The sequence below is a fragment of the Hyla sarda genome, chromosome 4 (assembly GCF_029499605.1).
Source record: "Hyla sarda isolate aHylSar1 chromosome 4, aHylSar1.hap1, whole genome shotgun sequence".
Classification (NCBI taxonomy): Eukaryota; Metazoa; Chordata; class Amphibia; order Anura; family Hylidae; genus Hyla; species Hyla sarda.
Genome location: NC_079192.1, coordinates 76,980,118 through 77,007,025, shown reverse-complemented (window position 1 = coordinate 77,007,025; position 26,908 = coordinate 76,980,118). Strand labels below are relative to the sequence as shown.

General features: G+C 46.5%; 1 protein-coding gene across 13 annotated transcripts in view; it reads left to right on the top strand.

Annotated features, from left to right (window-relative positions):
- Window positions 1–26,908, top strand: part of AAK1 (AP2 associated kinase 1) — a 194,963-nt gene that overhangs the window by 146,773 nt on the left and 21,282 nt on the right. For 3 of the 13 annotated variants that reach the window (XM_056571425.1, XM_056571420.1, XM_056571431.1), the window contains exons 12-19: window positions 1,168–1,341; window positions 7,514–7,743; window positions 7,928–8,085; window positions 8,884–9,000; window positions 11,170–11,268; window positions 15,225–15,326; window positions 24,385–24,486; window positions 26,381–26,491. In XM_056571425.1, coding sequence (XP_056427400.1) covers window positions 1,168–1,341; window positions 7,514–7,743; window positions 7,928–8,085; window positions 8,884–9,000; window positions 11,170–11,268; window positions 15,225–15,326; window positions 24,385–24,486; window positions 26,381–26,491 — 1,093 coding nt within the window. The remainder of the gene's footprint in view (window positions 1–1,167; window positions 1,342–7,513; window positions 7,744–7,927; window positions 8,086–8,883; window positions 9,001–11,169; window positions 11,269–15,224; window positions 15,327–24,384; window positions 24,487–26,380; window positions 26,492–26,908) is intronic. The other 10 variants (XM_056571421.1, XM_056571432.1, XM_056571423.1 and 7 more) reach the window with 7 other exon arrangements.

The window sequence follows — 26,908 nt, the reverse complement described above, 5'->3', positions numbered from 1 at the left end:
CCTCAGTTCGCCTGCACAGTGCTAGCTGGATTTCACGCACGCACGGCATGCACGTTAGATTAGCTGATGGGCGCATGCGCTGGGACCTGTGTGTCAATCACACAGCGGTCCTAGCACTGACATACAGGTGGTGGGCGTGGCGGCGGCGGGGCATCGCGTACCTCGCACCACACCTATCAGACCGTCAGTGGCTTTGATCACAAGCATTTCTTGGTGTAATGAAAGCCTGCAAATATTAGGTAAAAACATTGCTATACCCACCACCTGCACACAGTACAAAGGCTGTGTGCAGGTTAGTGCACCCAGATTTCATGACAGTTGCGCTTTAGTTTGTGTTCACCTACTATCCGGAGTGATTTCTGATCCTGCAGATCAAGGTCCTCCAAGCTTGTCATTCTGCATTATGTATGCAGGGCAAGAAGGGTGGCTATTTTTCAGATACGATCACAGTCATGGGCGTACAGATCATAGTGGTAGACCATGTGACTTCTATGGGGGCCCTTGGAGAAAGGGGTCCTTGTCCTGCATGGTCCCATTCCTTTTTGTATTGGTATGAAACTGTGTAGAACTCCTCTCTCCAGGGAACTGCATTGTTAGCAAACTAATGGAGGAGGGCATTGACCATTGGGTCATGGAAAGTAAGGAGTAATAAACACCAAACCTCTCTCTATTGGGGAACAAAATTGTGTGTTTTTATAGGAGACCCATATTGATTTTTGCTATAGGGCCCCCTTTCTTCGATGTATGCCCTGATCACAATGTTATAAAAATGGAAGATCTGATATTCATTTAAGCCCAGATTTACCAAACTGGTTGTTGTGGGAAAATCACTATTTTTCCTCTCACACAATCACAGCTCAGCTTTCACTTTACCATAGCTCGTTAGCTTCGCTGTGATTGGTCGCTGTGGGAAAATCCCTCTATTTGTTCTCTCACACAGTTTAATAAATCTGGGCCTTGGTGTCTACTAGCAACTGTACAAAAGATGTATCGGTCAGTAAAAAAAAGGGCGGACATGCTTCTAGACACATTTACTTCATGTGTAGTATAGATAGTGCATCAAGGAATACATATAGGTGAGGCAGAAATGTAAATGTGCTCCCACCATAGTAATAAAAAGCATTTTTATATTGTAATTGATATTGCCATCTTTCCTCTGATCCACAGATACAAGCCATGCAGCAGCAGCAGATGCTACAAGCCTACTACATGCAACAACAGCAGCAGCTCCTGGCCCAACAGGCTGCAATGCAGCAGAAAGTGGTGGCCCCGATGCAGGCTCCCACTCAACCACAAGCCTTGCCGGCAAATGTACAAATACCTGCCGCTCAGGAACAGGCGGTGAGTGCTGCCACAGGCTGTGGATGTACCTCTGTGTATATTCTAAGACTTTAAGCATTGTTGTTCAAGAGGTCTTTCTTACCATAAGGATCTCATGCGTGATGATGCACTTGACTGCTTTAATAAACAATATTATGTAGTAATAAACTCAACATATATGTGTATACAACAGTGCCTTGCAAAAGTATTCACCCCCCCCTTGACTTTTTTCATATTTTGGTGCCTCACAACCTGGAATTAACATGGATTGTTTGAGGATTTACAGAACATATTCACATCTTTGAAAATGTTTTTTTTTTTAATTTATTTATTTATTGTGAAGCAAACAATAAATAGGACAAAATAACAGAAAAAGTCTGTGCATAACTATTCACCCCCTTAAAGTCAATACTTTGTAGAGCCACCTTTTGCGTCAATCACAGCTCCAAGTCGCTTTGGATAAGTCTCTATGAGCTGCCGCACCTTACCACTGGGATTTTTGCCCATTCCTCCTTGCAGAACTGCTCCAGCTCCTTCACGTTGGATGGTTTGAGCTTGTGAACAGAAATCTTTAAGTCTGACCACAGATTTCCGATTGGATTGAGATCTGGGCTTTGACTAGGCCATTCCAAATATTTACATGTTTCCCCTTAAAACACTCAAGTGTTGCTTTAGCAGTGTTTTTTGGGGTCATTGTCCTGCTGGAAGGTGAACCTCCGTCCTAGCCTCAAATCATGCACAGAGTGGTACAGGTTTTGCTCGAGAATATCCCTGTATTTAGCACCATCCATCTTTCCCTCAACTCTGACCAGTTTCCCAATCCTGGCTGCTGAAAATAATCCTAACAGCATGAGGCTGCCACCACCATGTTTCACTGTTGGGATGGTGTTCTTTGGGTGATGTGATGTGTTGGGCTTGCGCCAGATATAGCGTTTTCTTTGATTGCCGAAAAGTTCATTTTTAGTCTCGGCAGACCAAAGCACCTTCCTCCATACATTTTGGTAGTTCCCCCATGGTTACCTTAGGTCTCTGTGTTGGCTCTCTGATTAATGCCCTCCTTGACGGTCCGTGAGTTTTGGTGGACGGCCGTCTTTTGGCAGATTTGCTGTTGTGCCATGTTCTTTCCATTTGGTTATGATAGATTTGATGGTGCTCCTGGGGATCATCAAAGATTTGGATATTTTTTTAAACCTAACCCTGACTTGTACTTCTCAACAACATTGTCCCTTACTTCTTTGGAGAGCTCCTTGGTCTTCATGGCAGTGTTTGGTTACTGATGCCTCTTGCTTAGGTGTTGCAGCCTCTGGGGCCTTTCAAAAGAGGTGTGTATATGTAATGACAGATCATGTGAAACTTGGATTGCACACAGGTGGACATCATTTGAATAATTGTTACTTCTGAAGGTAATTGGTTGCACCAGAGCTTTTTTATGGGCTTCCTAACAAAGGGGGTGAATACATATGTACATGCCAGTTTTCTATTTCTAAACAATAGTTTTATTTATATATTTTTCTCATTTCACTTCACCAACTTAGACTATTGTGTTCTGATCCATTACATAAAATTCAGATTAACAAAACATTGAATTTAAAGCTGTAATGTATCAAAATACGGAAAAAGTCAAAGGGGGTGAATACTTTTGCAAGGCACTGTATGTCCTGAATGTTTCCGGCATCAGTGCAGGGGCAATGTGAGAGCCTGCTGCAGTGAAGAGTGTAAGGAGGAAGAGAAGCCCATCATTGCTGTGGTTTCAGGAGACTGGGAAAGCTGGGTGGCACGGAATAGTGCAGGGAGAATGATACTCTACAGTACACAGTGATATTCCCCCCCCCCAATGAGGTGTTGCCCTGAATGTCTTGTCCAGGAATACTTACGATGGCTGGTTTCACACGAGCGCATTATGGATGCCAGTCCCGGCCAGACCGCGTTTTTGATGACAGCTGTCAGTTCTATTAACCAGACTTGAGGTCAGGCCGGGATTTGTGACCTTAAAAAGAGACTTAAAAAAATGTGCATGTAACACACTTGTATGAAACAGGCCTTTGACTGCTGTTTGATACACCATGGGGGAGATTAATCAAAACCTGTGCTTAGGAAAAGTTGCTGAGTTGCCCTTAGCAACCAATCAGATCGATTCTTTCATTTCTCAGTCGGCTCCATTGGGGGACACAGAGATCATGGGTATATCTTGCTGACACTAGGCATACAAAAAGTCTGCCCCTCCTGGCAGTATATACCCCGCCTACTGACTCTGAGCAAATCAGTTTTAGCTTAGTGTCAGTAGGAGGCAGACACAGGTCTGGAGTTCTCCAGACCTCGAGACCTGGTCTTTTTTTTTTCCCTCTAGCTAGGGCCTGTAATTAGGTGGTTCTTTCCTTTTTTCTTTTCTGTTTTTAGGTGGGGGTTCAGGAGCATAGCACTACCTGTTCCCCGATATGCTGCTAAGGGGAACGGGACATAGAGTATGCTCTGTTAACCCCTTCCTGCTAACGGCCAGCGCTAGGGGTTGCACCTTGGGTCTGGGTCCCCCTATCTTCCCTGCTTGTCCCACTGTCTCACCTACCGTAGCTGGCTGAAGACATCTTAGGTGAGTATGGCTGCATGCAGCTGGAGTATATTCCTCTACCCCCCTCCCTCCTTTCCTCATCTTCCCTATCCCTTTCTGGGCCTTTGGGGGACTTTTTCAGTCTTTATTGGGGCTGGAGATGGTGAGGCAGGGCTTTCTGTCTGCACTGTCGGGGATCGCGGGGCAGCTACCCTCCCCCTCCCCTTCTCACTCCCTGGCACTGCTTACTTCCTGGCCGGAGAAGCCTGTGATTTTTCTTCCTTCTGTTGGCGGACCGCAGCTCCTGTCAGCAGGGACGCGCTCGCACGTCCGGCCGCATTTTTAGTTTCACTTTCGCCCGCTCCTCGGGCAGTGCGCATGGCGGGCAGGAGAATACTTGAGGCCGCGGCGGTGGCCTAGTCCGAGACTTAGCTCTGCCCCCTCCCTGTATTCGGCCATGCTGATGGGGCTCCCGCCCTCCTCCTGCTACCGCCCTGTAGTCTTCTTCTTGCATGTGTACCAGGGGTCACTGATGCGCCTATCAGCTGGGTGCGTGCGCTTTTGGGGGGGGGGGGGGGGTCGGGGTCATCTGCTGTACTCCTCCCTCTCCTCCTCTAATGCTGTCCATCCTGGTGTGGAGGTAACTTCCTGGGTCGGTGCAGCTCACACCTCCCCTTCCATCTGACTTCATCTGCTGCCTGCCTCTTCTGCTCCGGTCTCAGGACAGCTACAGCCTGCTTCTCCACTTTAACTGTAGGACAGGACCTGGGTTAAATTGCTCCATTTTATTTGCTGTCTCTCTTTTTACTAGCTCCTATGTCGGACCCCAGACCCGAATCTCCTCCCGGACAGGCGGCCTCAGCCCTAGTCATCTACTACTCGTTTGTGTTGGCTGCAAGACCAAAATGCCTGGTGGTTCCACTGAATCCGCCTGCTCAACAACGAGCACCATTCCTTCTGTACCTGCTTCTCAGGATTCCCCCCTGAGTTATCCACCCCCCTCCAGAGTGTGTTTCTTCCCTTTCCCAGTCAATCTCCGATCTAGCTAGGGTCCAAGATAGTGGTTTCGGCCTTGGAGCGGTCTTCCCTGCGCTCTTCACCCAGGGAGTCCTGCTCAGTTTCTCCTGATCCCCACTTCCAGTGTTCTCACAAGCGCCCAAAAGTGCTTTCTTCAGGCTCTTCCCCTGAGCCACGCAATCGGGATAGACACTTTTACGATTCGGGCGTTGATCCTTCGGTTTCTCAACCGCCACTTGCGGTTACACCACTTTCGCATGGAGTCCCTTCGCTCGTTGGTCGTGTCCATGGATCAAGGGGCGTTTCTTTCCTCAGTAGATATCCGGGATGCCTATCTGCACATCCCCATTTTTCATGCCCATTTGCGCTACCTCTGCTTTGCTGTTCCAGCAGGTCTCTTCCAGTTCATGGCTCTTCCCTTTGGCCTGGCCACAGCTCCCTGGGTTTTCACAAAAGTCATGGCGGCGGTGATTGCCATTCTTTGGGCTCGGGGGATCTCGATCCTCCCTTACCTGGACGATCTTTTGATCAAAGCTCCGTTCTGTCCGCCTTCGGTTGGGTGATCACCCGGGAGAATTGGGAAGCGGACTTTCTCAGCCGATCCTCCGCGGATCCGGGGGAGTGGTCTCTCCATCCGGAGGCATTCGCCCAGACCTGTGCTCTTTGGGGGACCCCGGACATGGATCTCTTCGTATCTCACCACAACAGACAGGTTCCCTGCTTTGTAGCAAAGTCACGTGACCCTCTGGCAGTGGATGCGCTTGTAATTCCATGGTTGTCCTTCAGTCTTCCCTACCAAGTTTTGGCTCTTTCTATTCTCTTTCAACGGCCATTGGCTTCCAACCCTCACGTCTGCACCTTCCTGCAGGGTGTTGCCCATGCGGCTCCACTGTACCAGTCTCCTACCCCTCCTTTGGATTTCAACCTGGTGCTCGGTGCTTTGAGGGAAGCTCTGTTTGAACCTCTTCGGTACGCTTCCCTTTGCGTTCTTTCCTGGAAGGTCACCTTCCTCATTGCCATTACCTCCATTGGGAGGGTCTTTGAGCTGGTGGCTCTCTCTTGTTGCTCTCCTTTCTTGGTCCTTCACCAGGACAAGGTTGTTTTTGGCCGCCTCCCTCCTTGCCCAAGGTGGTCTCTTCCTTTCACGTGAACAAGGAGATCGTTCTTCCTTCCTTCTGTCCGGCTCCGTCCATTGCCATGGAGCGTTCCCTCCATTGTCTGCATATGGTTTGCGCTGTCCGGATCTCTTTCCCTCACCTCCTCTTTCTGGCAGGGTGACTCATTCTTTGTGATTCTGGAGGGTCGTCGCAAGGGTCTTCCGGCTTCCAAGGCGACCATTTCGCGGTGGATCCGTTCCGCCATCTCTGAATCATACTGTTGTAATGGGACGGTCCCTCCCTTTCTGGTGACTGCGCATTCCGCGCCTTCCGTTGGGGCTTCCTGGGCGCTACGCAATAGGTCTACGGCCATGCAAGTCTGCTGCCACTTGTTCGACTTTGCACACCTACTGCAGATTATACTAGGTGCATACGTTTGCGTCCGCTGTCTACGGTTTGGGTTGCAAGGTGTTACAGGCGGCAGTGGCTCAGTCCTCTGCCTTCTTCAGTTTTGGGTACTTTTCCAACCCCGGGGACTGCTCTGGTACATCCCACGGTCTTGGTGTCCACCAATGGAGCCGACTGAGAAAAGTGTTTTTTTTTATGTTTCCGTAAAATCTCTTTCTCAGAGGATCCATTCGGGGACACAGCACCCACCCCTTTGTTTTGGTTACTATGGTTCGGTTTTTCTGTCCGAAGGGTTGTGTTCGGTTCTTTTTCTGTCTGGTTACCTCGGACACCTGTTGGATTCCTTTTCTGTCGGTCCGCTCCTACTGCTTTGGGACTAAACTGATTAGCTCAGAGTCAGTAGGCGAGGTATATCCTGTCAGGAGGGGCCAACTTCTTTTTGTATGCATAGTTTCAGCTTCTTAGTGGCAGCAAGATATACCCCTGGTCTCTGTGTCCCCAATGGATCCTCCGAGAGAGAGATTTTACAGTGAGCCTAAAAAATCTACTTTTTTCAGAGGCCTTTTAAAAAAATGAAAGAAGAGATCTGATTGGTTGCTATGGGCAACTGGTCCAATTTTCCTCTGCACAAGTTTTGATGAATCTCCCCCATGCATAAGTCCACTGGAGTAAGTCGCAGCAAGTTTATTAGGATGCACACATTCCAGTCTGTGTTTGTCAGAGTGCCACAGTCCTAAATCTGTGACAGGTATGACCTGGCATAGGTTTTCCTTACAATTTGTGTCGTAAATTATGGTACATATGTTAGGCCTCAGAAGGCTCCCATCTCCTCCAGTAAGACCCATCCAAATTTTGCAAAGTGGAGAGGGCATCACAGAAATGGAAGTCAAATTTTATTTATTTTTTAACACGAAAAAAGCTTTGCCAAAATATGTGCCTTTTTTTTCCTCCAATCGGAAAACTGATGTTAAATTATAATCTTTTGTGTTAAAGCACCTATTCTATAACATACCTCCTGGATTAGACATTAAGGAGGGGTTCTGCAGCTCCACCACTGTCCTAAACCACCATTTATGGATAGAGGTGGTGATAATATCTTACGGTTGTTATTGTTTTTTATGTCCAGCAGATCCAAGCTCCGGCCAGAGCCTCTCAAAAACCACAACCTGCAACAATGCCAGCTGTAGGACCTAAATTGGGCTCCCTCACCCCTCCCTCCTCTCCCAAGACCCAGCGTGGGGGACACAGGAGGATCCTAAGCGATGTCACCCACAGCGCAGTCTTTGGCGTTCCTACTAGTAAATCTACACAGCTACTCCAGGCAGCAGCGGCTGAGGCAAACCTCAATAAATCAAAGTATGTATATGTACAATAAACACAACAACCCAATGTAAGTAATGATTTTATAGGCAGCTGTTCTCACTTAATGGGCCTGGTACATACTTTTCATTTGCCATTGAGCGCAGAATACTAACTCTGCATAGTCTTGGTTGTACTATTGTGTAATCTTACAACCCTTGTTTGTCTTTCCATCTCTAAGGTCAGCTACTACAACCCCCTCCGGCTCTCCGAGGACCTCACAGCAGAATGTCCACAACCCCCCAGAGCCGTCTGGTTGGAACCCATTTGATGATGACAACTTCTCTAAACTCACTGCTGAGGAACTTCTCAATAAGGATTTTGCCAAGCTGGGAGAAAGTAAGATACAGTAAAAATATCTCCAGAAGACCTTCTTGTCTCTCTCTTATCTATCACATGGATTTATGCCTTAAATAATATGTGCTTTATTCAGCAAATGCTGGACACGTTTCTGCTCCACCTGAGCCTTTCTCAACAGCTTAAAACATTATCAGAAGCTACTTTCTGTAAATGTTGTCCTGTTAATGTTGTCAGCTGTTGAGGCCTAAATCTTAGTGGCAGGTTTTCTCTTAAGATCTAAAGTGCTTTCTCCATGCGCACCAGAGTAACCGGCTGAGTACCGACCACATTGCCCACCTCATTATCTAGAGCAGATTTTGTGGGACTGATTTTCACTTCAGCGTACAGTGCCCATTAACTCCTGTTAATGTTGTCAGCTGTTGAGGCCTAAATCTTAGTGGCAGGTTTTCTCTTAAGATCTAAAGTGCTTTCTCCATGCGCACCAGAGTAACCGGCTGAGTACCGACCACATTGCCCACCTCATTATCTAGACCAGATTTTGTGGGACTGATTTTCACTTCAGTGTACAGTACCCACTTTCTTTGAGAACACCTCGGTATGGTTTTCTCAAAGAGGTATCACTGTAAAATTTGGCATGTTTTGTAGATGGAAGTGACTGAAATGCATTACTTGCAGGGAAATATGTGTGAGGAGGCAGCCACTGAGTGCTTTCACATGGAACAGAAATGTTGTCTGAGGAAGAGGAGTCTTCTGGAAATGTGTCAACTTGCAGAATTTCTTACTGAAGATTTGCAGCATTGTGGGTTGTGGTCTCATATCTTTTCATGGTGTCTCTAGGTAAACCTCCAGAGCAGCTGAGCGGCTCCGCAGAAAATCTTCTCTCAGGCTTTCCAGTGCCCCCTGCTGTCTCACAGGCTGATGCATTTGGACCTTCTCTGTTTTCTACTGGAGCAGGTGATTCATTGCAGTTTTTTTTTTCAACTTTAAATACTATTCAGACCTCTAGATGACCAATAACACAGAGGAAAACTTCACCTAATGCAATATGTAAATAAATGACCTGAAAAGTTATGGAAGTGGAAAAAAATCTCATTTGTTAAATAAAAGATCTTTTCATTGGCGATTTACCACATGTCTGTATCTGGCTTTGCAAAGATTTATTGTCTCTGTCATCAGTGTATGGTCGGTGTGAAATTCAACACCTAGAACCTCCACCTAGAATGAAGGGGCTATGGCAGTGGTGTCCAAACTGGCCCTCCAGATGTTGCAAAACTACAACTCCCAGCATGCCTGGACAGCCAACGGCTGTCCAGGCATGCTAAGAGTTGAAGTTTTGTAACATCTGGAGGGCCACAGTTTGGACACCACTGGGCTATGGCATTCAGTTAAGAGCAGCATCCAATATGGCTACTTATAGCCTACCACAGGTGACCCACAGTGGTGTCTGATTTTCCCTGTAACAAGAGAGAAAAAATTATGCTAAACAATGTGAACTCTTGTAGTGCTTATAGTTTAGCATGTCAGCATGTGCAGCATGTCAAAAGACCGCCAAGACACCCCCCCCCCCCCCCGATCTCCCTGCTGCATTCTATGTGTGGCTGCGTCTGCAGTTTCTGAAACCGCCGGGCTTCCGAGACGGGGACGTGACGCCACGCCCCCTTCCATAGAAATGAATGGAGGGGGCGTGGCATGACGTCACGTCCCAGTCTCGGAAGCCCTGCAGTTTCCGAAACTGCAGACACAGCCACGCATAGAATTTGGGCTGCTGCAGGGAGATCGCGGCGGGTCCTAGCGGCGGGCCCCCTGTGATCAGACATCTTATCCTCTATCCTTTCGATAGGGGATAAGATGTTTTATCCTGGAATACCCCTTTAAATAAAGGGGTACTCCACTGGAAAATATATATAAATTTTTTTTTTTTTTTTTTTTTAAATCAACTGGTGTCAGAAAGTTAAACAGATTTGTAAATTGCTTCTATTAATTTTTTTTAAAACCTTCCAGTACTTATCAGCTGCTGTTATGATCCACAGGAAGTTCTTTTCTTTTTGAATTTCCTTTCTGCCTGACCACAGTGCTGTCTGGTGACACCTCTGTCCATTTTAGGAACTGTCCAGATAAGGAGCAAATCCCCATAGAAAACCTATCCTGCTTTGGACAGTTCCTAAAATGGACAGAGGTGTCAGCAGAGAGGGCTTTGGTCAGGCGGAAAGCAAATTTTAAAAAGAAAAGAACTTCCTGTGGATCATAACAGCAGCTGATAAGTACTGGAAGGATTAAGATACTTAAATAGAAGTAATTTACAAATCTGTTTAACTTTCTGGCACTCGTTGATTGAAAAAAAATATTGTCTTCCAGTGGAGCACCCCTTTATGGTCTATTCACACGTACAGTATTCTGCGCAGATTTAATGCACAGGATTTTCTGCTGCAGATTTCAATATAAACTGAATGACTGAACACAGCTTGAAATCCTGCGCATCAAATCTGCGCATCAAATCTGCGCAGAATACTGTACGTGTGAATAGACCCTTAAAGGGCTACTCCAGTGTTTAACAAATGATCCCTTATCCACAGGATATGGGATAAGTGTCAAATCCGAGGGGATCCCTGAGGTCGGACCCCCTTTGGTCCCTTCTGCTGAAGTGCAGGGTCAGCATGCGTTCCATGCATTCTCTATGACAGTGTTGAAGATACCAGGCTACAGCGCTCGTGTATCTATGGTGCCCACCCTGTGCTACTTGTAGTGGGTTGATTCGTGGCCCTTTTCCGAAGATCGTGGAAGTCCCAGAGGTCGAACTCCACACTGGCAGACACTTACCCCCCATACTGTTGATAGGGGATACATTTTTAAGTGCTGGAGTACCCCTTTGAAGCTCTGCACAGAGAATTATTTAGAGACAGATCCCTCATTATTTATAGCTGTGAGCCGCTTCACAGGTATATAGACACTTCCTTAAACCCCACTCCCCCATGGTCATTGAGACCCCCTTTTGCTTACCATTAAGACATTGCGGTCTCAGAGGATTTTAGTATGTGTGTCTGCAGATTTTCTTCTGTCTTCTCTCTTGTCTCACGCTACTTTCATATTTTTCTCCTCTTTATTTCATTTCTTTTTGGAACTTAGCTGTGGATAAACCTGTTGATGTCCAGGGTCAGGATCCCAGCCCTCCTCTCCATAAAACTCCTGACCCCTTCTTACCTCTTCCTCTCTCTGACACACCAGGTAATAACACAACCACGAGGAAAGGGAACATTTTCCATGGGTTTTGCTTTTACGTGTCCCCATCTTGTATTTTCTGAATTCTGAGGGTTCCATAAATCCTTTGGGCTGTCACTCTTACAGGAGGGGTGTAAGGATCTGTCTGTTTAGAGGAGGGTTGGGGGGGGAGGGGACACGCCTTGTAAAACACAGGACTTTAATAACAATATTTAATTAAATTATATTGGACATTACCATAACATTCTCTTATTAGTAGATTGATACACAGACTTGTGGTTAAAGTTCCAGGATGACTTGTCATGTATTCCTGTAAACCTCTGCTCTATCTGGGCTATGCAGTCAAGTGGGAGGTCCCACTTAGTGATTGACAGATACCTGTGTATATAGATAGTTGTGTGCATATAGAGAGCGGTTTGTCACTGATTAGGACCACCCACTTGACTACTTAGCCTAGATTGAGCAGAGATTTACATGAATACATGCCGATTTATCCTGGAACTTTTCCTACAATCTGATCAGTTCCTCCTGACCTTCAACATGATGCCTACAGATTAGACTGTATTTTCCTTTACTTCACCAAGAAACAAAGCCACAAAATAGCATAATGTATCAAAAAGCACAAACAGACTTTATTAAATGGACATAAAAATTAAAAACAATATTAAAAGACATATAATAGGCAGGAAATAGACTGTGCTCCCTGTAGGGAGGAGATACCTCCCCTCAAGACCAAAACGCACGTTTTCGCCCTTCGCTAAGCGAAGGGCGAAAACGTGCGTTTGGGGCTTGAGGTTAGGTATCTCCCTACAGGGGGCACAGTCTATTTCCTTCTAAGGCTATATGCCTTGATCTGTATATGTTGATTGGTCCGCTGTATACTTTATTCAAGAAGAGCATTTTCATAGTTATATATAGCTCTGCCTTGTCCTTACATCTGTGACCTATGACTTATGTAGTTAATAACTGGAGTTTACCCCCCTTTTTTTCTGTTTTGATGTCTGCTTTGCCTATTATATGTCTTTTAATATTGTTTGTAATTTTTATGTCCATTTAATAAAGTTGGTTTTAGCTTTTTGATACAATATGCTATTTTGTGGCCTCGTTTTATGGTGATTATCTTTTGGTGGCCAAATAAAGCACCACATTCAGCCATTTATTTTGGTGATCCTGTATTTTCATTTTGACAGGTTCCCTTAAAGGGGTATTCCGCCACCAGACATCTTATCCCCTATCCAAAGGATAGGGGATAAGATGTCAGATCGCCGGGGTCCCGCTGCTGGGGACCCCGGGGATCGCTGCTGCAGCACCCCGCTATCATTACTGCGCAGAGCGAGATCGCTCTGCACGTAATGACGGGCAATACAGGGGCCGGAGCATCATTACGTCACGGCTCCGCCCCTCGTGACGTCACGGCCCGCCCCCGTCAATACATGTCTATGGGAGGGGGCGTGGCGGTCGTCACGCCCCCTGCCATAGACTTGCATTAAGGGGACAGGCCGTGATGTCATGAGGGGCGGAGCCGTGACGTCACGCTGCTCCGGCCCCTGTATCGCCCGTCATTACGCACAGAGCGAACTCGCTCTGCGCAGTAATGATGGCAGGGTGCCGCAGCGGTGATCTCCGGGGTCCCCAGCAGCGGGACCGCGGCGATCTAACATCTTATCCCCTATCCTTTGCATAGGGGATAAGATGTCAGGGGCGGAATACCCCTTTAAGAGCGAGTTGGCTATTGAGGCTGTTTAGATGGTCATTGGTTGAGGTTCACTAGTCAAGAGTAATAAAGTCATAATAAGAGCTGTGATAAGCGGCTAGCCTGCATGTTGATAACTTTCAGCAGAATTTCCTTTAGCTTGAAATAAAATCTGTGACCATATTGGGAATATGACACAAAGGTTACGTTTTTTTTTTTAAACATTCTGTTTCCATGGTCAGTGTTGGTGAGATCCGCAGTAAAGTTTGTGACATGACTCATTCAGGCAGTTTTGACTAATAGCACATTTAATTAACTTTTGCTTGGGTAAATAGCGCTTGTATTGTCTTTTTGTGCTGATGTTAAAGGGGGTTCTAAGGGGCGGAGGGGGGAATAATAAACTGTTGACTTAAGTTTAATGGATAATGCAGTATGACATTGCGGACTAATATAAATTAGTATATTTACACATGCAGTCGCCATACTATTAGCGGCTGTGCAAGGTCCTGCAGCATTGTCCCGTTCACGTGACAACTATGTCATCTAAATGGCCTCTCCTGCAGTAACACTATGGATTTGTAAAGCCTGGGAATCCAGTGTAAATTCACATATTCGGCTCAGCTACATCTGTAGTTATGTTAGCCTGTGTATTTTAGTTTAGCTTACAAGCACCTCAGACGAAATAAAAACTGTATTTACGACAGACAGTATCTTTTGTTGGGCAACTCAAGCCATCTGATGGGACTTTTGCGTGATTTGCTTCTTGTGACTAAATCTGTAAACGTATATACTATGCTTATTGTGCTTTATTATGGAGAATGCTTGCTATTTAAAGTGTACCTCTACTTTTACATCCAGATGCCCGTCTTTGTTCAGAATTGCTAGCATATATGAGTTCTGCCCAGCATGTTATTTATATTATTACTATTTATATAGCACCCTTGGTTCCAGGGAGCTCTACACTTCATAAGGGTACAAATGCATAACATAAACACAGGAAAAGTGAACGTAACACAAACTAATTTGTAGACTGCAGAAGGGGTAAGGACCCTGCCCATGAGGGCTTACAATGTAAAGGGGATGGAAATGTTCGGGTAGGGGGGACAGATGGTCATCTATTAGTGCAGTGGCAGCAGGATTATTGTAGGTCATAGGCTTGCTTGAAAGGAATGGTCTTCAGGTTGCTCTTGATGGTCTTGATGGTGGTGAGAGCTGGGGGTGTCAAGGTAGCGAGTTCCAGTGTATGGGTGAAGCACGGGAGAAGCTTTGAAGGGGGTTGTGTGCGATGGGGACAAGGGGATAGCGCAGGCGAAGGTCTTGAGAGGCTTGGAGATTATGTCATGGCAGTATCGGGATACCAAGTCAGAGATGTATGGGGGGACAGGTTGTGGATGGAATTGTATTTTGTGGGGAACAGTTTAAACTGAAGTCGTTGGGCAGCGAATAGCCAGTGAAGGGATTGGCACAGGGGAGAGGTAGAGGAGAAGCGAAGTGAGATGGATTAGCTGAGCAGCCGAGTTGAGGATGGATTCGAGGGGAGCAAGAGTGTATAATGGAAGGCCACAGATGAGGGTGTTGCAGTAGTCTAAGCAAGAGCTGATGAGGGTGTGTAACAATAGTTTCGTTGAGTCAGGGTTAAAGGGGTACAGTAGTATCGGGACGTCATGCCCCCGCCCCCTAGAGTAGAGAGTAGATATTGCTGACAAATCTGGTATTTTGGATTGGAGTGAGTAGATATCAGAGCCAGAGAAGTAGATTTCAGTGTAGACAGCATAGAAGTTGGTACTTGAAGCCATGGGATTCTATAATCTGTCACAGGCCAAGAGTATAGATAGAAAAGAGGGCCCCAGGACAGAGCCTTGGGGGACTCCAACAATGAGAGGGCCAGTTGAGGAGGTGGTATGTGAGTGTAAGACACTGGATGTGCAGTTGGTGAGGTATGAAAAGATCCAGGAGAGGGCTACATTTGTAATGACTAGGGATGAAAGAGTTTGGAGCAGGAAAGAGTGATGGACGTTATCAAAGGCAGTGGGGAGGTCAAGGAGAAGAACAGAATATTTGCTATTTGTATTCTAGGAAGTGTATAGCAAATCTATTTAAGGGCAAAGGTTCTGTCAAAAGTGAAGGTACAACTTTATAGTTGGCTTTGATTTGCATTCTATCCCATAAGCTTTGCTTGTTCCTCATGAAATATTTTTTATTATTTTTTATCCTTCCCCCTTTCTTTTTATCTTTTTTTTTTTCTTTCTTTTCTTCCTGCTTGACCCAGAGAAATTGATTGAGGGTCTCAAATCTCCGGAGCCCCAGCTTCTGCTTCCTCACCTTGTTCAGCTGGCAGATCCTTTTGGGAGCACCTCTGAGACTTTGAATGGTAAAGACCTGAGGAATGGGACAGAACTTTTCTATGATTTATATGAGTGATGTTTACTTATAAGCAAAAAGAACCATGAGGGAGACTTATAAAGACCTGTCCCGAGGAAAAATTGCCTAGTTGCCCATAGCAACCGATCAGCTTACTACTTACATTCTTAACAAGGCCTCTGAAAAATGAAAGCAGTGATCTGATTGGTTGCTATGGGCAACTTTTCCTCTGCACAGGTTTTCATAAATCTTCCCCCATGTTCTTACGACACTATTCTTCTCTTTGAAAAATACAGAAAGAAAACGGAGTGTCTGTGTGTGGTTATGCAATCATTTTCTATGTTCCAAATACAAAAAGTGTATACAGCTCAAGCAGACCTATGCGTCTCCATGGTGATCCTGGCATGATGTTTGTCTTCCACCTCCAGTGTGAAGTTACTCTTGACTGCAGGATGAGCCTATAACAGTGTTTCCCAAACAGGGTGCCTCCAGCTGTTGCTAAACTACAACTCCGAGCATGCCCGGACAGCCTTTGGCTGTCCGGGCATGCTGGGAGTTGTAGTTTTGCAACAGCTGGAGGCACCTCGGTTGGGAAACAGCGGCCTACACAGTTTGTCACCATGGAGACACAGGTCTGCATTAGAGCTGTAGATAAAGTAATATAATTTCTGTTTATCAAGGCTAAATTATCAAGTAGCTTTAAATTTTTTTTAATAATAATTCACATAGGGTTACGTCATAACCCCCTCTGGTCAGGCCCCTACCGAAAAGACACCTATTGTCTATCATAACATGATAACTTAGTTTGTAAGGTTAAAAAAAATAGTCCATCGCGTTCAACCTAAAGTCCTGTTGATAAGCGATAAGTTACGGTCTTTGGATAACCCTTTAGGGTTTAAAGAAGTTCTCTAGTCTTTTTGTATAGAAACAAATATAGATCCAAGGTAAAGACAAGAGACATTTGTCAATAATTTCATTTTTATTAAAAAAAATTTAATGCAAGTTAGCATAGTTCTTCTGGCAGAAGGGATGGGCCATCTGAAGGCTGGGTTCACACTGCAGAATTTCTGAGCAGAATTTCTGCCAGAGATCGAGCAGGCGGCGCTAGGACCAAGCAGACTGCATTGCTTCCCCCATAGACTGCAATGCATTTCTAGGTGGATCTTTTGGGAGATCTGTTCAGAAATGCATTGCCATCTATGGGGACGGCAATGTAGTCCGTGCGGTCCTAGTGCCGCCAGCTCGATCTCCGGCAGAAATTCTGGCCAGAAATTTCACAGTGTGAACCCAGCCGAAAAGTGAAAACCAGTAACATTACTTCTTGAATGAGCAGAGGCATCAGATGTTCCGGTATTGTGTTGTAGAAGTCAAGCAACAATTCATATATTACAAAGGAATGACCTTTTCTAGTAAATCATTCTCTCATGGCTTCCTTGTCAGGTCTGAACACGGACTTGCATTACCCGCCTTATATGTACGTACTTGCAATGTGATCTTTAGAGGGGACACATTTCCACTGAGTAATGCCAGCAATGATCTTCTTCTAAATGCCATAAATTAAATGTCTGGCAGGTATTTACAGATAAGCCCCTGACCTATGGTATTCACTTTGGGTTTGGGATTCGTAATATAGATAATGAATCTTCTTGGATATTAGTGTAGACAGCAAGGCTCAGATAATACAGGGTGTAGGGGACTGAAATGGAAATACGTTGGCTAAGTTCACATCTGCATCAGAGTAGAGCCCTGCGCGGGACTGTTTTTATATCTGGTCCTGTCGGACCTGTGGCTTCCCGATCCCGATGCTGGGCTCTATATCAGAGCTTCCTTCAGGAGTCCATTCCTAGCAGAAAATAACAAAAGCTGGATGGTCCGTTGCCCAATGGCCACCATCCTGTCAGATCCAATTGACTTGAATGGGGTCCGTCTGGTTTTCTGTTGGTGTCTGTGGTTCTCCATTCATGTTCCTGTTTTGACAGATTCAACGAAGAGAGCTCTGACGCCAATGTGAACAAGGTCTTAGTCTGAATATAAACCTAACATTGACAAGGGTACAATCTAAATTCTATGTAGCAGGAGGTCAGCTATGCCGTCACTGACCACCTCTAGCTCCAGAACTGGTCCTTATGTGGTCCAGTTTACGCTTACATGAAATATGCTTTGCTTCTGAGTAGAAGTACCAGTAGTATTTTAGGAAAGGCATAGAATAGGATGTTTTCCTTGGTGTTAAGATCTATTGTTAAGTACTAAGGTGCAAGACCAAGGTTTGTAAACTGTCTGCCCCCTTTATGTCCACCACACTGATGTGTAGTAGCAAGAGTTGTAATCTTTATGAACACACCTAACCATGGTCCACAAAGGGAAATATAGGTTATGTTCAGTTTTTCTCCAATTTTTAGCACAATCCTTTCTGCACTTTCCTTTTCATTTTTTACTTGGAGGCATAATGCATATTAATAGATAATTTTCACAGCCTTTCCTAGATAAAGAAGAAGCCATCTCCCTCTATGTGCCTGGAGGGATGGAAAATGATGGTTTTGTTGCTGTTAAATGAAGTTATAATAGTTAATAAAATCCGCTTTACTGGGGCCATGTAAGACTCCGTGATTTTTCACTTTTAACATGGGGGTTAAGTAAATGAATACAGCCAAGTTTCTCAACATGTATAAAACACATTTATATGAGGGAAAAATGAAAAAAAAAATCCCTATAAAAAAGATGGAACAATAGTAAATGTAGACTAGTGAAATAGTAAAAGCCCATAACCAACCGCTGCTGTATGGTAATGTAAGTAATAACCATTGTATTTGAGACCAGAACCCAATGGAAAACTAGTAATTGGTTTCTAACTCTACAAAATGTCCCAAAACAAAATAAGTTAAAATGGTACGAAAAGTATACTAGAGACACAAAATGGAGTCTCCCTCACCTGATGTTGCACTGCACTATACTGTAGGGGGTGCTACTAGACAGCAAATCAGTGCATGCACTTCAATAATACAGGATTTTCTCAGTTGCTCTTCATTGGGGGACACCTTACTGATGGGTATATGCTCTGGCCTCTAGGAGTCTCTGACACTAAGGAAAAAAAGTCTGCTCCTCCCTGGCAGGATATACCCGCCCATTGGAAGTGAGGTAATCAGTTTAGCTTAGTGTCAATAGGAGGCAAGACACAGGTCTGGAGTTCTCCAGACCCGGTCTTCTTTTATTATTTTTCTAGTAAGGGCTGTTTAGTTAGGTTTTTTTCCTCCCTTTTGTTTCTCATTTTCAGGTGGGGGTTCAGGAGCGTGGCGCTACCTGTTCCCCCATATGCGACAAAGGGGCACGGAACATAAGAGTTTGGGCCATAAACCCTTTATTGCCAACGGCCAGTGCCTGCTCGCCCCGCTATCTTAGCCTGGTATGATGCAGGTGACAGCTTGCTGATTGAAGTCATCGATAGGTGAGTATTGGCCCGTTTGGTAAGTATCCCCCCCCCCTCTCTCCCTTCTCCATTCCTACTTGGGAGCTGATCTTTTTTCTTTCTAGGGGGCTATGCCTTCCTCTCCTGGGAGCCCATACAGGGTTAATATTTTTCACTGGGGCCAGGGATCCAGGAGTCCTCGTTTTGCGCTGCATACGCTACCTTTTCAGCACTTACCGTGGCTTATTTGCTGCACCACTCCTCCCTCAGGAGGCTCACTGGTCTCTTCTCCTCCCGCAGTCGCCCAAGTCCCCGTTGGGCGGCGCGTCTGCCCGGCGATTCCTCTGGCTCTCTGTTGCGATCTGTGGCAGTACGAACGTCCCCCTTAGTTCCTTCCAGGGCAGCCGGAGCGCCGGGGGCACATTTATTTAAGCCGTGGCTCCAGCCTGCACGTTCAGTCGTAGCTCCGCCCACTTCTTCCGGCCACGCCCGCTGCTCTTAAATCTCCCTGGTGGGGCAGCTGGAACGCCGGGGCATTTTAATTTAGGTCACAACTTCGGCCTGCGCATACTGTTGCTAACTCCGCCCACTACCCTTTGCCGGTGTGAGGTGGTTTTTTGCGCCCCCGTAGATCCATGCGTCCGCTCCTCCCCCAGCTCTCCGAACATTTCCGAAGCTAGAACTGGGGGAAGGCAGGGCAAGGGGAGGGAGGAGGTTCACGCCCCCTCCCTCATCTCCCCTCCCTGAGCTCGGCTGGACGCAGATCTCTACGGCACGCCCCCTCCCTGAGGACATAGATCTCCACAGCTGATCCCCTCCCTCATCTCCCCTCCCTGAGGACGTAAATCTCCACGGCAGGTCCCCTCCCTCATCTCCCCGAGCTGAGGATGTAAATCTCCACAGCAGGTCCCCTCCCTCATCTCCCCGAGCTGAGGACGTAGAGCAGTGCTCCCAATGAGCTCTATGTGTAAAGGGGTACAGTATGTCCCCCTTTAGCCCGTACAGTATGTCCCCCTTTAGCCCGTACAGTATGTCCCCCTTTAGCCCATACAGTAGGTCCCCCTTTAGCCCGTACAGTAGGTCCCCCTTTAGCCTGTACAATATGTCCCCCTTTAGCCCGTGCAGTATGTCCCCCTTTAGCCCGTGCAGTATGTCCCCCTTTACACATAGAGCTCATTGGGAGCACTGCTCTACGTCCTCAGCTCGGGGAGATGAGGGAGGGGACCTGCTGTGGAGATTTACGTCCTCAGCTCGGGCAGATGAGGGAGGGGACCTGCCGTGGAGATTTACGTCCTCAGGGAGGGGAGATGAGGGAGGGGACCTGCTGTGGAGATCTATGTCCTCAGGGAGGGGGCGTGCCATAGAGATCTGCGTCCAGCCGAGCTCAGGGAGGGGAGATGAGGGAGGGGGCGTGAACCTCCTCCCTCCCCTTGCTCTGCCTTCCCCCAGTTCTAGCTTCGGAAATGTTCGGAGAGCTGGGGGAGGAGCCGACGCATGGATCTACGGGGGCGCAAAAAACCACCTCACACCGGCACGTTCTTAGGGTCCTCCCCCGCCAGCCTGTTGAATTCTAGCTGGGGAGGGGTCATTGTCATGGGCACGGGTACCATATCTCCTCCCCCCTCCATTGTTTTTCCTAGGATGGCCGTCCGCCATTATCCGTTTCCTACAGTACGACTCCTAGGGGTCATGAGGAGTCCCCAGCTTTCCTCAGCCTACTTATGTTTTATAAAAAAATGTAAAAAAAATCACTTGAACATTTGGTTGCGTTTGCCGCCCTCTTGTGGCCAATATTTGTATATTGCACTTGATTTCCATTATTTTTTTCTGAACTTCCCCTTGTGACAACAATTACAGCCTTGGTCGGTCATCTGTTTTTATCAGTTTAATATCTGCGGGGTCCCTTTTCTAGGGAGTGTATTGGGGGCCGCTTTATTTGCCTCAGTCCTCCTGTTTGGTGACCTACTATAAACAATTTACAGTGAGTCAGTTGAGGTATGCCTCTGGTGTACCTATTTTCTGCAGGGTTCTCACTCTGTCAGAGCGTATGCGAACTGCCGTGGCGGGTTGCTGCCATGGATTTCACAATCTTTTGAAATCTACCAGGGTTATTTTTAGTGATTTTTCTCCCCTACCATGGAGTGCTATACCATGTCCATCGTGCCCTCGGACAAATTCCTGTCCCTCCTTACAGAGTCAAGCAACTGGTCAGGTGCCTTTATTCCTAGCGGACGCTAAGGAGGCCTTTGAGTTTCCTCCTCAGTCAGGCCTGCCGGCCACCCATCAAGGGGGCATTCTTGGCGTATCATACTATATGATTTTCTCCTCCACAGGCTGCCTCATCCGCGGCTTGTACTCCAGATCCTCACATCCAGTGCAAGGTCTCCATGGCAGGGTCCCTGCGTTAGCACGGATTGGACCTGATATCGATATGCTGCACAATAGTTTTTGCCTCTCTCATATCTCAAAGCTGCCGCATCCACACCTGGCATTCCGGTACCCCACTGCTAGTAAGAGGTATCCGCAGGATTGTCTCCTTGTATACTGAGGACCCATACCTGTAAGCCAGACAGTGGTCTGCATGGTTTCTTCCACCGACGGTCGCTCATCACATGGCTGTAGAATCTGAATTTCCCGTTCCCCACTGCTGTGCGAGGTGTACGAAGAGTTCCCCAACAAGTCCTATGAACCCTATGCGGGGTGAAGGGGATACAATCCATGGCTCTTCAGCATCCCCCGATCTCCCAGGGGGCTGGGGATACTATCCATGGCTCCTAGGCCTCCCTTCCACATGCAACAGAGGGGCACAGTGTTCACATATCTGGCTGTTGTCCCCTCTTGTTTTGTGCTTCTTTCTTGCATTCGTAGTCTCTTCTTTCTTGCCCAGCACCTGTGTCCAGGGTTTCAATCCCTCTGGGGCCACTTATTGGCTCTCCCATGCCTCGATATGTTGTCGCAGGGTTCCTGGGGGTCTTGTCCACCCAATACTTTGTCTGTTGCCGTCGAGCTGCATTTCCCTGCTCCTACAGTGCCTGGCACACTTTGACAATCCCCTTTCTACAGGGGGTACAGGGATCAGGGAGCTGGGCATGGTCAGTGGCTGAGTCTCATCTCGCCCACTCCTTGTCTTCCCCTCCCCTGGGGGCCTATTTCTCTGAGCACTTTCTACTCTACTGCTGCCCATGCAGCCTTAGCACTCTCCTCTGTTGGAGAAGTTTATGCATTCATATAGGGCTCGGCGACAGCTGGCCTTGCCGCCACCTGTTGTTGGGTCCTGCCATTGCTCTCCTCCTCCCTCTGCACGTTCTCCCTGGAAGTCTGTGTTCATCCTTCTCTTGACAGTGTCAGTTGCGCTACGCTGACACACGTCTTCTGGAGTAACCTTCATGTGCTCAGGACCTGGGAGTTCCAGCTGGGTTTCTTTTTGTTTGTCCATCTGTTCCCGCCCTGACAGGATGTGGCTTTGGAGTGCTCCGGTCCGCTTGGACCACTGGGGTCCAAGGCTGGTTGGTCCATTTGTCTTGGATTGTATCCTTGGTTGCTGTGGCATGCCTTCTTCTCTAGGTCTGCCCTCCTGATTGTTGGGCCTTAGTGGTGCTTGGGGTCTCGGGTATGTGTAGTGATCCTGCCCAGACTTCCCCGCAAACCCATTTGTGAGGCGGTCTTTCTATGTCACACTTCCTCTTGTCTCGACGTGACATTTGGCCACCGGAGCGTTTCGTGGATGTTGGGTTTACTTACTCTCAAGTCTCTCAAGAGTCTCAGGACCCTCCAATTCCCTTGTTGGCTGCTCCAATGTTCCGGGATGCTCCTTTTCAGGGTTTTCAGCTCCTTTCTTGACCGTTTATTCCTTTTTGGCCGTTGTTGCTTTCCTTCTCCTCCCTCGGGGTCTGTGTATCCCGAGATGGGGGGATATCCCGAGATGGGGGGAGCGTTTTGGTTTTCCTGATTACACCAGTCGAGTTGATTTTGCCTCCCGGGTGCTCGCTTTGGGCCCCTGGGACAGGGGTTTTGGGTCTGTAGCTGGTCAGGTTCTTGTTATTCTGCACCAGGCCTCCCTAGAGCCAGTTTCCGTCTCTCTTCTTTTTTTCCAGTGGTTTTCTGGTCCCCACCTTCTGCGCTCGCCTTCTGCTCGGGCGTACACTGCCCTGGCGTGTTTTGCACCCTGTTTTCTTGTTGTGCCCTTTTCCATTTTTTTGTTTCCCATGTAGCCCTATATCTAGTTCCTACCTCCTAGGATGCTTCCGGGACGTCTGGCTTCGTGGTCGACCTTTTCTTGTCTCTCTATTTGGACCATAGGTTTAGAGTATCTACAATGGATGGTCCCTTCCCTTTTAGTCCTAGTCCATCTCCATGGACGGGGGATCTTCCAGGAGCTCAGTTTCTGGGCCTTGGTTGTCTCTGGCCTGGGGTCTCTTCCGCAGACCCTATGGTCGAGTGGGTTCGGTCTCTTGACTGTTTCCCTTCCTCTGGTGTTTGTTCTTCCCACCCTTGGGGACTGCTTTGGTACGTCCCATCAGTAAGGTGTCCCGCAATGAATAGCGACCGAGAAATGGAGATTTTTTTATACTCACTGTAAAATCTCTTTCTTGTAGCCTTCATTGGATGACACCGCACCCACCCATTTCCGGTTCTTGTTTTTTTTGTCCGGGATTCTTTTTGGGGTTTGACATATTTCTTTTGTTGGCTTCTCCTACTTCTTTGTGACAAAACTGATTACCTCACTTCAAATGCGTGGTTATATCCTGCCAGGGAGGAGCCGACTTTTTTTCCTTAGTGTCAGCGCCTCCCAGTGGCAAGAGCATGTAACCCATCAGTAAGGTGTTCCCCAATGAAGGCTACAAGAAAGATTTTACGGTGAGTACAAAAAAAATCTCCTTTTTCCAGTGGAATGCCTTCAAATCCCCTTAAAGAGGCACTCTGCCCCTAGACATCTTATCCCCTATCCAAAGGATAGGGGATAAGATGTCTGACCGTGGGGGTCCCGCGACTGGGACGCCCGTGATGTCTGTGCAGCACTCGGTGCAGGTGGCTGTGGTTGTGATGTCACGGCCACGCCCCTCAGGATATCACACCACGTCCCCTCAATACAAATCAATGGGAGGGGGCGTGGCGGCCACCACGCCCCCTCCCATAGACTTGCATTGAAGTCACGAACGGTCGTGGCCGTGATATTACGGGCCCCTGCCACCCACTCCAAGCGTTCAAAACAAAATGTTCCGAATGTTGGGCAGCGCAGTATCCCTTTAAATGATGAGAGCTGCCATCTTATCTGAACTCTTTTTAACCGCATTTAGTGGTACGCTTTACTGCAGGACCCATGGGCCTTAGACAGCAATAGACAATCTATCTATTCTTTAGGGGTGGTGGTGCTGCTGTGGGTGTGGGTGGTGCTGATTTCTGCTGTGAATGGTGGTGGATCCAGTGTTATCTCTTTACTGATGTTACAGGCTATTTTTTCTATAATGCATGTTAGAGCCAAATAGTTGGTTAGATAATCTAAAGAATATCTGGTGTACTTCACGCCATGGGTAAAGCAGCTGCTGATCTCTCCTACTGAATTTTAAGAGTTTCTCACTGGTTTGCTTTCTGCTTTTACTCTGTGATCATCTGCTGTCCTCTTCTGGTAACATGTGACCTCCACTTCTTCTCATCACCACACAAGGGAAGGCAGAGCCTTTGGTGGAAAGCCTCATTCCTGGGCTGGAGCCTCCCATGCCTCAGCGTCTCTCTTCCCAGGCAGACTCCATTGCTTCAAATCGCACAGGTTGGTGCTAGATGTTTATATTAAAAAGTCTGCCTTTACCATATAGAGAGACTGAATGTTTTTTCCCATGGTCATATAATTCTAGCAAATGGAACCCAAGATTTTTTATGCAGCTTCAACATTGCCTCAAATATCATCATATGACTTTTAAGAATTATTATCCTACTGGTTTCATGTATAAAATGACGCCATGTAAAATTTTGTCTCCCACTGCAGCATGGGTTTTGTCATTTCGTGCCGTTGCATTGCCGTAGAATGAGTGATGGAGACGGACCATCTCATTCTATGGCAAATCTCATTCTACGGCAATGAACCGTCATTCTTATATTCACTGAACATTACTATTTTCTTTCATTTTATTTTTACTTCTAATCTTAAAAGGATCAATCATAAAATATCCATCCCGTTGGTTCCATGTTTTCCCTGACTTAATTTGACCATCTGGCAGCAAGTAAATATATTTGATCTACGGCCATCTGTATCTTGAGACCTTGTGTCCTTCTGTATCTTGAGACCTTGTGTCCTTGCCTGGAGGGATGCTTTAAGTTTAACAGTGAATATTTTGTACCCTGGTCTGTGTTTTGGTCTTTCAGTAGAAGTTTTTGCAAGACTAAGGCTGTTGTATGCATTCCATACACATCTATAATAGAACAGAGTGTCAATAAAATATCACTTTAAACTGAATGCAGTAAAAGGAATGGGTCAGTAAAATTCAGACATGTTCCAAGGTACTCTGAGGACAATTGGAGATCAGAGTCATAAAATACACTAGGATAAGTTTTGGGTGATGTTGGTGCATAAAACCTAAGGCTGCTTTCACACTATGAATAACTACCCGTTATATAACACCCATTATAAAATAGCGGGCGATCGTGGGGTTAAACCACCATTAGAAAATCCCTAACATACGTTAGAAAATCCCATTCTAGTCTATGGGATTTTTCTAATAGCCGTTTTAACCAGTTATCGCCTGTTATTCATAACGGACATTATTTTATGACGGGAGATTGAACAGAAGAAATAGTGCATGCACTATTTCTCCCGTTACTATAACCCGTTATGAATACTGGGCGATAACTGGTTAAAACGGCTATTAGAAAATTCCATTATAGTCTATGGGATTTTTCTAACGTACTTTAGGGATTTTATAATGGCGGTTTACCCCGCGATCGCCCGCTATTTTATAACGGGTGTTATATGACTGGTACTTTTCATAGTGTGAAAGCAGCCTTAGAAACCTTAGGACACATAGAGCATTGGCTGGCACAGGGGTTTTCTTTATCTACTGCCCCCCATCCCACTTAGATGGGGATGTTTCTGATCTAGGGCATTGAGGGTTGGTTTATAGTGCTAGCCCCAGGTGTCAAGTCTTGGGGGGGAAAAAGTGTGGAAACTCACCCAAGATTTCCGCTCAAAGTCTGGTCCTGGCTGGTCCTGCAGGACTACTGCTAATGGGAACAGTGTTCCTTCTGCGGAAAAAGTGCAGGAACTCCATTCCCATGCGTTCCTGCAGGACTTGAGCCCTGGCTTGCATGCTTTCCTTTCAGCTTCTCTTTTATCTGCAATGTTTCCTGCATAATGGATGTTGTAGTATTGTAACCACTGTAGGGTTACAGGTTGGGAAATATTGCCTTACTGTATAACTTGATTCTGATCATGTATCATACCCTGAGCACTTTGGACCTAATCGAATTTTACTGACCTATGATCAATTAAACGTTATGTTTTACCGACCACGTCATTAGTAATGCTTTTTTCCGCCCATAAGATTCCATGCACTTTATCTTTTATTGAAGCTGTTCATTCCATAGTAATTCTATTGTGCAGCAGGCCCTTGCTTATTGGATGCTGCTAACACTTTACTTTTCTTTAAATGCTGCCTCTGGATCTTCAGACTCCCTTACAGGGGATGACTCTTTGCTTGACTACTCTATTCTATCTAACCCTGCGGCTGACCTCCTTGAGGAGTTTGCTCCAGTAACTCTCTCTGCTCCAACATCTGCAGGTAATACATAGAGGTTCTAGTGAGCATCCTGTGGTGTCGTACTGTATTTTCACCTTTTCATATTGTGTGTATATCCATTCATAGCCAATACGTAGAAGTAAAGTTGATGCTGTCCATACAACATTGAAAGCATGATATGGGCTGCATTGCGGAGCAGATAATGAATGACTCCAAATTTGAGAATTTCTAAGCAATGTTTGATACTTTTGCCCTGCCCTCAAAGTCTAAGATTGACCAAGGGCAGACGTCTCACCCACTATTGTTCTCAGTGATTTTTCCAGAACTTTAAAAAGAAGCTGTCTTCACTTTTATTCTGTCTGAACCACAAGTCTTTGGGGCCGTCCTGGTGGGTTCTGCCTGTCCTGTTGTACTTCATAGATTTATTTTCCACTATACCCAAACATGGAGAGATCCATC